This window comes from Pogona vitticeps, chromosome 2 (genome assembly GCF_051106095.1).
Source record: "Pogona vitticeps strain Pit_001003342236 chromosome 2, PviZW2.1, whole genome shotgun sequence".
Taxonomy (NCBI): Eukaryota; Metazoa; Chordata; class Lepidosauria; order Squamata; family Agamidae; genus Pogona; species Pogona vitticeps.
This window is the reverse complement of record NC_135784.1, coordinates 153,656,636-153,668,845: the sequence shown is the minus strand read 5'-3', so window position 1 is coordinate 153,668,845 and position 12,210 is coordinate 153,656,636. Positions and strand designations below refer to the sequence as shown.

Here is a 12,210-nt window from a genome sequence, read left to right as displayed (position 1 = left end):
ATAGAGTCGCCTCTTGTGTTGTTGGAAAAGAGTGTTTGTGATGACCAGCTTATTCTCTTGACAAAACTCTATTAGCCTTTGTCCTGCTTCGTTCTGAACTCCAAGGCCAAACTTCCCTGTTGTTCCTTTTATCTCTTGGCTCCCTACTTTAGCATTCCAGTCCCCCAGAATGAGAAGAACATTTTTCTTTAGTGTCAGTTCTAGAAGGCGTTGTAAATTGTAAGTGATTCATAATGCCTCCTAAACTTGTTTACTTCTGAGCACACTAAGATTTACTCATGGGAAAGTGCATTTAATACTGCATCGCTTTGCTACAGTCCTATGTGCAGCTACTTGAGAGTAAGTCCCAATGACTTTAGCAGGGCTTATATTTGAATAATGACGTACATCAGTGGTTCCCAACCTTGGGTCCCCAGATATTCTTAGACTGAACTCCCAGAAGCCTTCACCACTAGCTTTGCTGGCAGGGGCTTCTGGGAGTTGCAGTCCAAGAATGTCTGGGGACCCAAGGTTGGGAACCACTGATTACACTACATGTGTAAGGCAGTCCAGAGTCCAGTGATGTGCAGATGATTCATGCCTTAACCCATGAGATTCATCTACTTATTCATTTTACTTGCTGCTGTGCTGCTCCCAAAAAGCACCCATAGTGGCTAACAATATTAAAATGCAGATTAACAAGAACACTGGAATTTGACCATAATAGTGACAAAAAATAAAATAAAAAGTGTTGACTAGCTTCTATGATAGAGGCTTGCCTTAATTAAAATGGTTTTGCCAGAAGATGGCTACATTTGATGGAAGCGCTACAAAGAGGGAGCTTTCTTGGGTAAGGAGTTTCAGAAGGATTTTTTCACAGATCTGCTGTTCAGCCAAGCATTTGATTTGATATCACAAGAATTCTATGAATTTGATTCATTTTACACTCATTTCTTCTGAAAATGTTTTAATGAATTAGTTGCTTTAATTTTATTGTTGCTCCAATATACCGTAGTTTGGTGCTCTGGGTTTCCTTTCGGAAAGAAAGCTGGAATCATATTTAAATAAATATATTTGCATCAGGAGAGTTTAACTGTGACAGTGCTGGACTGAAGTCCCTGGTTCAAGAGTGGGTCATCCTTCCGTAGGATCCACTATAAGCATACTGTTGCGTTTTGGGATTGATTGATTTATTAATCTGTAGAACTAGCTACATGTTGTGGTGTCACATGTTTTTCTTCACAAAGTTTTAGATTAAGGGCTGGATGTTCATCCTCCGTTTAATTGTTGTGGTCTCTTCCTTAATTTGAAAAAAAAAATTGACTTTTATCAGTAGGACCTTTTCATAAAGCCGCCCAGAGACCTTTGGGTAGAGTGGGTGGCATATAAGTTAAATAAATAAATAAAGCATGATCTTTAGTTAACCGCTATCAATTTTTAGTTTCATCATCTTAGAACTGCAGAGCTGGAAGGGACCCTATGGATCATCGAGGCCAGCCTCTGTCAGGGAGGCACAAGTGGGGAATCGAACCCCCAACCTCCGGTTCTGCAGCCAGAAACCTCAACCACTACGCTATCCAACTAATCGTTGTCTTTCCTACCTTTTTAAAAAATCAGATTAATTTTTAAATGGGATGGTATAAGCACTGCACAGATTTTGCCATATCATCGATCCCCTCCAGACCTACTTGTCATGATCATTAAAAACATTATATTTCTGCTGCTGTAACTATGGGTCATTTCGCACACTAGATTCTTTGGATGTGCACCTCAGACATTCTGAGAATATAATGAAAAATATGGGGCTAATTCTCATTTGTGGAGCCATTGAATCAATGGGATTTATTCAGGCATTAAAGCAGCAGGTCCTGTTTGTTCAATAGTTCTACTCTAACAATTAGATTTTGTCTATAAAATAAACCCAAGAAACTTTGGTAACTTATGTAACAAATCTGTCAGTTTTGCATTTCCCAAATTTGAAGGTTGCAACTCTGACTGATAGCAAACTGAAACAAAATTCTCACTAATTCTTTAAGAATAGGGAAATAGCTAGATATACTTTTTCCTACATGTTTAAGGTTCTGCAACCCAAACTAACTGGGACTAAATACTAAGTGCAAACATGCTGGTAGCATACAGTTACAGTTATCAAAGGGGTGTGATTGGCTGTGGTTTCCTGAATCAGAAGAAGAAGGTTTGCCTCGCCATAGTAATGTGTGAAATTGTGTTTTAACTCACAAGTGTAATAAAAAGAAACAATATTTTTCATGAGTATGATAGAAAAGTACAGTAGATCTTGAAAGGGAAATCAGTTGGAACTTTCTTGAATTATGACCTGGGAATTAAATTGGAAGAGCTACATTCCAAAATTGTACAATTTGACAGCAGAATTGCCAGGCATCTTGGTGACATACTGCGTGTAATTTATTATATATTTCCATGGCTACTGATTCTTTTTTTTTTCTTCGATCTTTTTTCACCTTCCCTGAATTGCCCTCCATAGGTTAAAAAGCTTTGCACTGTTCAGATAGACAGCATGCTTTCCTACATGGTGAGGAACAAATGTCTGAAAAGGACAATCTGTGCAGTCTCTGAGGTTTCCTCACACAAGACAGTACCTTGAAGTTTTCAGTTCAAGTGGAGAGATAGCTCAGCTCACTCTCTCCCCTCTTCACCCCTAAACACTCCCCTCTCCTCATGGAAAGGACACGGGATTTACTAGCATTGAGAAGTTGGCCCAGGTGACAGAAGTGAAGTGGAATATTCTTCAAGCCAAATATATCAAGAAAATGATATTACTTACTGGTTTTGTTTTTCATTACTTCATTATTTCTTCCTGCTCTTTGTCTTTAATTGGGCTGCTTATTTGGCTCATTTGTAGATTGATGTGTCTGGATTTTATAATTTCATGTTTTAGCTTTGTTAATATTCAGTGCCACCGCGGGTGGATAAGAGAAACCTTGGGCATAAATAGCTTAAATAAATAACTAATGTACATGGCCTTTTTTGAGATGGTAGACTTCGTGACAGAACTCTGGACTGTACTAATTGAGATTATAGAGAAGGGGTGGATGGTATTTCAAGAGATTCCTCCAAATTTAGAAAGATCTTAGCATGTGACATTAGTGCCTCAGAGAAGGATTTTCCCTGATATGCTAGTTCAGGGAGAGGAGGGGATTAATGGACCTTGGTGGACTGGAAAATATAACCCCCGCCTGAGGTGGTCCAGTGCACAATTCCTCTGCAGCCTTCCTTTCCTTCATTCACCATTTTACAGAATTATTGGAGAAGTTGGTCAGTCCTTTTGAGTTCAGTGGGAGTTGACTCTAGGACAGTGCATATCGGACTGCAGCTGTAATTTATACTTTTCTTTTTCTAGTCTTACAGACCTTTTTTATTATTATTATTTAAGGAGACAATCAAAAAACTAGCAGCACATCATAGAACTACAACAGTAAAGCATGTACATTATGCAATTCAATGCAAACTTGAAATCAACATTTTAAGTACTGTGTATTGATTGTGTTATATTATATGTGTATATTTTCTACATGTATGTATTTAACTTTTTTTCTCTCTCTCCCCCTCTTTCTCTGCAGACCTTTGTAGTACTAAACAGAGGAAAAACACTCTTCCGATTTAGTGCCACACCTGCCTTGTACATTTTAAGTCCTTTTAATCTGCTTAGGAGAATAGCTATTAAAATTTTGATACATTCATATCCTTTTAATAGTAATAGATGTTGCTCATTTTGTAGAATTATCTCTTGACTGTTTTAGGTATGGGTTCAGTTAAGGGTCCATGATACACAAACATATTTTATTGGCATGTTGGGGGGAATATTCATTCATTCATTCATTCCTGTACCACTCCATTAGTACAGCACACTATTCTGAGCAGTTTACAGCATGTTAAAATAAAACCCAACAGCAATAAAACAATCAGACAATAAACATTTCTGTCTATCCAGAAAGTCTAAAAAACAATGGAAGTGTATCTTACTTGTCTGAAGTGGACTTGTCCACAAAAGCTAATATTTAAAAAAAAGATAAAAGTTAGTCTTTAAGGCGCCACCACATTTTGGTCTTTCTTTACTTCTTACTTTTTATTTCTATTTCGCTTTTACCAATCTTACTTGGAGTTACATTGTCGCCAAAGTGTATGGGGTGGATTTATTTGCTTGTGGATAAAGCAGGACACTTGGATAGCTTGACCGTCAGGTGTTCTTTGTGGGGCAGGAAAAAAAAAACACTTTTCTGTTTGCCACAGGCCTCAGCAACAATCAGACTTTTTTCCACACTTTAGGACTTGGAAGTGCTCACCATACAAGTCAGGCCTCTCTCACTGAATGTCTCCATATATGTGTTCCTTATTCCCAGGAGACACAGGGAGGCGGATGTAAAGTGGTGGTTCTCACCCTTGGGTCCCCACCCTTGGGTCCCCAGGAGTTCTTGGACTAAAACTCCCAAAAGTCTTCCTCACTAGCTGTGCTGACCAGGATTTCAGGGAGTTGCAGCCCAAGAACATCCGGGGACCCAAGGTTGGGAACCACAGATGTAGAGATTACTTACGAGTGGAAGAAATTGTTGAAGAAAAGTGAATTTGGAACAAGTTCGCAAATAATGTGAGTTACCTCATGGCTCTGTGTTGTGGTTTGTCATCCCAAGAACTTTTACTCATCTCTCTGTTTCCCTTCTCATCTCTTGCCTGAGTTCAGCGAATCTCCTTTACCTTCTCCCAGATGGGTGTAGTGAACTCCAGCTAAGTGCAGTAAACCATGTGGCATGTCTCATGATAACAGAAATAGGAAATGCTGGTTTAAGAACTTCCTCAAAACCAGAGTAAGCAACCGGGTCTATTATCCATGTTCACTATTAACAACACGTTAAAACTGTGTTGCAGCTTTAGAGTAAGCTGTAAAAACATCTAGTGATAGTGGTTGCTGATGTTGTTTCCCATTATAATTCAATTAATTTAGTAGATTTGCTTTTGTAAAACAGTGGAATTAATATGTGATTTCTTACATTTCATGCTTCCTTGACTTTAGTCTACAGTATTTAGCATGATCATTATGTGCACTATTTTGACAAACTGTGTGTTCATGACTTTTAGTAACCCACCAGAATGGTCGAAACAGGTGGAGTAAGTATTAATCCTTTTTGTTTTGACTTTTTATAATTGCTTTTCTTAAGTCATTAGAACAGTAGTGGCCAACTTTGGTAGAAGAAAGTTTGCTATATCTTCACAGTAAGGTATCAGTGGTGCCACTCATGTAGACTGTTATGCCTTGATGTAGACTTGGTGCTAGTATACCAAATTGGGAATGAAACAGGAGCAGGTGTGAGTACGGCAGGCAGACCAGACTTTCATAGCCAGCCCTATTTGTCTTCTTGCTCCAGTTCAGGTTCGCAGGCTGGTACAGCCACCCACAGTGTATGTGCTACACATTCAAGTGCTTTTGCTCAAGTTTTGCAGAAATAGTTTGTTCAGAATTTACACGTGAGTCAGTGTCTCCCGAAAACCTATGAAAATGTTACGCAGTTAAATGTGGATAAATGACAAGAAAACATAAACAATTCTCTTGCCCATAGAAATTCCAACTCTACAGAATTCCAAATACGAAATTTTAATTAAGGATGTTGGTCATCTTTCATTTTAAATATTATTCTCCACCATTATTCTTTTTTCCACCAGGTACACCTTCACTGGTATATATACATTTGAATCACTTGTGAAAATTATTGCAAGAGGCTTCTGCATAGACGGTTTCACTTTTCTCCGTGACGCATGGAATTGGCTAGACTTCAGCGTCATTATGATGGCGTAAGTTATGTATTCCACTGTTTTCTTGTCAGGACACTGAGTGAATTAAGGGGGCTGTTGAGGAAATCCAGGGAATCTGAAATTAACAAATAAATTAACCCTACTGATAACTCTGACATAATAAAAGAAAAATTCACATCTTCAAAATGGAATTCTTAGAGAGCAGGACTGAAGCCCTTCCTTCTTCATGAAGCTGTTGTGCTAGTATGCATAGATTTGGTTCAGTGAACAATCAACAACTATTCTAAATTCTTTTTGACCTGGATGTTTCAGCATACCATGGAAAGCTGGGAACGCCTACAAAAACTCATATCCTAGCATTGTCTCAGGACTCTCCTTTTATTCTAATTTTCTTTTTTGATATATAACAGGAGCCAACTTTTTGTAACTAGAGGTGTAGCCATGTGAGAACATGATCATACTAGCGTGTTTGATTCTTCGTATTCAGCTAATACCTGTATGTTTGGGCTGAGGCAGTTTATCTACATGATCAACTCAGCTGTATTGATGTGTATAAATTTCTACATTCAGAGAAGGAGAATCCAGACATTTATCCCATTTTAAAATATGAATCATTCTTGCCTAACATTGTCATTTGGTATGTCAAATGCATCACTTAACCAAATAGAAGGAGTATTGAAGAAAAAAACCTAAAACTTTGACGTGGTGCTACTCTTAAATCAGTATTTTTATCATTAGATGTTTAGGAATACGTTTCTTATTTTGGAGTCTGTACAATTCAGTCCTGTACATATCTACTCAAAAGAAGTCCTATTGGGTTCTTTGAGCACATGCTAAGGCAAATGGGTATAGGATTGTACCTTGAAATCCAAAAACACATACATATTTATTCAGGTTCTACCTTTCTAACCTGGGCTGAGAGCTCAGGCCTCTTATTTATACCATGTTTTCCCAAAAATAAGACAGAGTGTTATATTAATTTTTGCTCTAAAAATGCATTAGGGCTTATTTTCAGGGATGTTTAATTTTTTTTCATGTACAACAATCCACATTTATTCAAATACAGTCATGTCATCTTCTGGTTGCTGCACAAGGGTGGAGGGCAGGGTTTCACTTAACTGGGGCTTATTTTGGGGGTAGGGCTTATATTACGAGCATCCTGAAAAATCATACTAGGGCTTATTTTCAGGTTAGGTCTTATTTTCGGGAAAACAGGGTATGTGTAGATTATTAACCTAAAATCAGTTCCTACAACCATTCTGCTTGTGGTTTTTTTCCCTTTATTATAAACTCAAGCCACTTTTCTGCTTGTAACTACAAACCTTTCTGATGTGGACTAAGCAAAATTTTAGCTTTTCCTATGGTGAGTATTGTAGACAATGCATTTGGAACAAGTATGAGTCACTGAAAGCCAGCAAGAAAAGCAGTCATTCACATGAAGATAAATAACATGCACTTCCACAGGCAAATGGAGCCAGTTTTAATTTATCTGCAAATGGTCTTGTGGAGTACCCTTTTTTTAAAATCCCTGTCCTCTTGGATACCTGAAAATTCTAATCATTTTCACTGATTACACAGTTTGAGGATAAATGAACAAAGACGTAAATAATTCTCTGGCTTCCAGCATATATTTGCCTGATGCTGCCCAAAAGAGTCTGAACACTCACATGTTTTGCTTGTGAATATCTTGAACCATCTCATTTTTTCCCCTATGCCACATATAGAAAATAGGGATAACGTATAAAAGGTACTTAATAAAAAATAATACAGTATATCCCCTGCTTTACTATTTTCCATATAATGAGTATTTCCTATTATTATTATTTCACTGGTAGATCACCGGGTCTCTCAGGGCCCCATTTTTTTTTCCAGTTGCTGAAGGTGCGCAAATGACCATAGATATATTTAGGCCCAGTCTTATAGAGAAGCTGCCAAATTTGTCATCGCTCAGCAAAAAAAAAAAAAGTCCTGTGACAACTAAGATATTTCAAAGATGTTTTATTTGCATCCGTACTTCCGATTCTTTCTCTTTCTCATTTTTTAAAATGCCACATCAAAAGCATTTTACAGTTTGAAAGCTGTTTCCCTGCAACTGAACGTTACACTTTTTACAAGCCAGGTAACCCCAATTGGCGCCATTAACTCTGGTTTAATTCTGCAGGTATATAACAGAGTTTGTAAACCTAGGCAATGTTTCAGCTCTGCGCACCTTCAGGGTACTGAGAGCTTTGAAAACTATTTCTGTAATTCCAGGTAAGGCAGTTGGTGTTAGGTGTTGGGTTGCAGCTCCCCTGTGAGTGACGTATTGCTGTCTGTAGTTGTTGTTTTATTTCCCTTCCCCTTTTTGGTGTGTGTTATTGTCATTGTGTCTCTCTGTGTGTGACCTCCCTTATTGCAGATATGTCACAGAGTTTGTGGACCTTGGGAATGTGTCAGCCTTGAGAACTTTCAGAGTTCTCCGAGCTTTGAAAACTATCTCTGTCATTCCAGGTGAGAAATGCTACCAACCACTAAGAGTGACCACACCTTGCACTTCCCATCCCCTTTGATGCCTCCTTCCTCTCTACCTTACCTTCCATGTCACTTGCCTTTTCCAAAAAATGGCACTGGTACATTTTTGAGAGGCTTTGCAGTATGCATGAAGAGGCAGCAGTTTAAACAAAGCAAACAAATACCATGGCACTGTTCTTTGAACTATCCGTCTCAGTTCAAATAGCTTAAGTGACTTGAGCTTCTCTGAGAAAAGTCCTATATATTGTAGTTACTGTATTTATTTTATTTGTTTCTTCAAAATATTTTTACCCCACCTTTCCCCCAAGGTAGTTTCAGCATGTGGGAAGTTGGAATTCCTGGTTGTTGTGTTTTAAAATTGTAAACAATTTAAAAAATGGAAAAATCATGTCTACAGTACATTGGAAAACAAAATGTAAGGCAATCATTATACAAACACACACATACAAGTATCTGTAGAGCAAAAAAGCAGTGTCCTTTTTCCAAAATGCTATATAATTTTTCATTGAAACATTTTCCTCTTTAAAGCTCTCAAGCTCAGTTCTAGCTAGTATTGAGAAAGCACATGACTCATCAGGAAAAATTCTCCTCAACATTCTCTATTCTTTGTAAACAGCATGTTTTACCTGTGTTTTTCACAGAGCAGACACTTGACTGCACAAAACCTAACTGAGTTATAACAATTCTCAGCTATAGGACTGGGCAGAATTACAAAACGCTCATGTTTAGCTAAGTTTGGTGACTAGTTTGATCATCGTCGTCTAGTCGTTTAGTCATGTCCGACTCTTCGTGACCCCATGGACCAGAGCACGCCAGGCCCTCCTATTTTCCATTGCCTCCCATAGTTGTGTCAAATTCACCTTGGTTGCTTTGATGACACTGTCCAACCATCTTATCCTCGCTCGTCCCCTTCTCCTCTTGCCATCACGCTTTCCCAACATCAAAGTCTTTTCCAAGGAGTCTTCTCTTCTCATGAAAAGAGAAGACTAGTTTGATAGCTTGCAGCAAACTAGCTTCTTGACTAGGATGCGGGAAGAAGTGGATGTAAAAGGAGGGTTCCTTCTTAATCTTTACTTTGATGCTTTAATTAGCATCAGATATGCCCTCACAATTTCAGATAAAGTTCATTTCCTATGTGAAAGCACTTTTACAAGAAATGGACACATGCATTTCTTGGGAAACTGTGTCTCATATTTTTTTATAAAAGTAGTTTCATAGACTGCATTGATCTTGAACATGGGACCCAACCCTTAAAGAAGACAATATGTACAATGTATAAGAACAAAAATTCAGTCAATTCCATACTCTATCCCAGAGGTTATGCCTCAAATCATGTTGCATTTTTATGTATGCAGAAAGCAATTAATGTAGTATTCAGTTGCTTCTAGCTGGTAATTAACAAGTCTGTTGTGCCTCCTGCCGGCTGGACTGGAACATACCCAAGAAATCCCAGTAGGGACTTGCTAATGGCTAGCTAGATGCATGTTACGTTGTTCGCTTTCCACATATGTAACAAAGCAAGAGGATTTCAGCTGATATTTGATCATAACCCTCTCACTGAGTCATGTGTTATATTCTGCCAAATTGTTTTGAAAGTTCACATTGTTTTCCATTCATGTGAGCTGACAGTCCCTGGGAGAAGATGAAACACTGCCTACATCCTTGTCAGTGGTAACTAATATGGTCAATAGGTCACCAAAATGTGTTTGACAGATAATGGAAACTAAAGGAAAAAACAGGCCACTAAGTGTTATGTATGAATCAACTCATAGTTCCCTTTCATCTAAAATAATGGCCAAGACTTTTCATGTCTTACCTAGATAGCTTGAGCATGCACAGATTGACTAAATGCATTAGCAGTTCATCTCTTCCCCTTTCAAATTAGTTAACCAAGGCCTAGAGCCTGCAGACTGGCCTCAGCATGGAAACCTGTGTCATTCCAGACATATAATCAGAATGTTTGCTCAAGGGATTATTTGGAAATAATTTGGGATAGAAGCATATGTGCTTTGCTTAGCCTTAAAATACGAATCCTTTGCATGGCGTAACATTTCCAGCCTTTGCTTGGGTCTGGCTGACATAATTCAGTTTGGTTCACATAAATGTTTGATGCCTGCTGAATTCTGCATAGCTGACCTTTCCTACGCTTCAAAAGTGAATGTTTAAATCACATTGTATAGTATCCTTACTGCATTATGAAGAGACAAGGTCTGTTGTGTTCCCTTAAGTCATGAGTATTTAGAACAGTTATCCTATCTCCCAGGACTGGTACTCAAGTAGAGTTTAAAAATACCAATAAACTTACTCTATATTGCAGGCGACTGACCTCGATGTTTCCTTGTCTATGGATCCTGTGCTAGGCATGAATGTAGACTGACGTTTTAAATATTCCTATTAAGGCTTTGTTGCACCACCACTTAATTCATTAAAATTAACAGTGTTAATTTTATAATATGTCCTCTGGAGCCTTGGAATTTGTAAATGATGCTGTATCACACACAACCCCGTGTTGCGATAAAATGTGCTCTGTTCAAAGCCTTTTCTCATAGAATGGTGGGGAGGAAGCAGATGGCAGACTCTATGCTACATGCAGCCCATCAGGGCTCCAATCTGGCTCCTTTTCCTTCCAACATCCCCCATGCTGCATAAATGTCTACAGCAAAAATGGCCAGTTACACCCTCAGAAGTCTCTTCTGAGCTCAGAGTGGGCTGTTTTTAAGAAAAAGTATCCCTGGGCTATTGCTGTTGTAGGATAATCATGGCCAGTTAATTGTATACTGCCATTTTTGTACTTCTATTATGTTTCTGAAAATCTGGCTAGATGTAGCACAGGGAACAGATTCCCTCTTGACACTTCATAGTCGGAGTTGCTTTAGTTGTTTTCAGGATATCTTCACAGGTGGTTTCCTAGTTTTTTTCATTCCCTCCCAATGATGTTACACACACATACACACACCATTGCCAATGGAAGTGCTGCTTTTTCTTATTGCTGTGTCCTAATTAAGAAATGCTTTCCCCGGGGACTGGCACCTACTATGATGTCCTTTCTGTGCTAGGTAGAAGAATATCTCATTTTTCCGGGCCTTAATTCCTTATAGACCTATGTGAATGGCTACATTTTTATCCCGCTGTTCATTTCTAGGGATGCAAAAAAACAACAACAGAAATGCAATTCACATTTCAATTGGCACTTCCATTCAGAAAAAAAAATCCCATTTTTTCATCTCTTAAGACTGCCAGTGGAACAGAAGGAAGCTTGCTGTAGAAAGCCATACATTTGTGGTACTGTACTTGCAATACTTTTTGGAGAGAAAGAAATGCAAAACCATGCCTATGTTTCAAAAACATGCAGAACTCCAAAGATACAAAAATGTGGATATTTGGGAAGAGAAAGCAACCTTCCCCAAATATGCCTGTATTTTAAGGGAGGGGAGCCTGTTACAGCTGAGTACATAAATGGGAAGTGGAGAAACTGGGTAATTAGGTTGGCAGATGTTTACTTCCCTATTAATTTCATGTCCATTCTTATCTGCTGTTCTTATTGTTCCTTTTTTGATTGGTTTATGTGAAGAGCCCTGGAAATGGTCTGACATGGAAGCATGGGGCATAAGCTTATAAATTTATTATGTTAACCCTACTTATAAATTATTGGGCTGATCTGTGGTAAGCATAGCCAGGTCCATTGGCTCATAAAGAGTGCTGGTGTTTGATTTTGGAGGGAGTTATTTATAATCTGATACTGTTGAGTAAGGGAGACAAGAGTGATGACCATGACGAGAAATGCTTTCTACAAGCTCCAACTTGTTTGCTAGCTCTTGCTCTCTGGAACAGTTAATGGATACTCTAGCTACCAATATCCCATATAGATATATGCTGCCATGGAAGATAATTAAAAATCTCCAGCTGGTGCAGTTGCCTACCTGGCGGTTGGACCCA

At 38.5% G+C, this 12,210-nt stretch overlaps 1 protein-coding gene across 3 annotated transcripts in view; it reads left to right on the top strand.

Moving 5' to 3' along the window:
• Positions 1 to 12,210, top strand: part of SCN8A (sodium voltage-gated channel alpha subunit 8) — a 116,269-nt gene that overhangs the window by 43,169 nt on the left and 60,890 nt on the right. Inside the window, exons 3-6 of one of the 3 annotated variants that reach the window (XM_078384416.1) lie at positions 3,579 to 3,697; positions 5,032 to 5,121; positions 5,674 to 5,802; positions 8,162 to 8,253. In XM_078384416.1, the coding sequence (XP_078240542.1) occupies positions 3,579 to 3,697; positions 5,032 to 5,121; positions 5,674 to 5,802; positions 8,162 to 8,253 (430 nt within the window). Of the gene's footprint in view, positions 1 to 3,578; positions 3,698 to 4,230; positions 5,122 to 5,673; positions 5,803 to 7,924; positions 8,017 to 8,161; positions 8,254 to 12,210 lie in introns of those variants that run through there. The other 2 variants (XM_078384414.1, XM_078384415.1) reach the window with 2 other exon arrangements.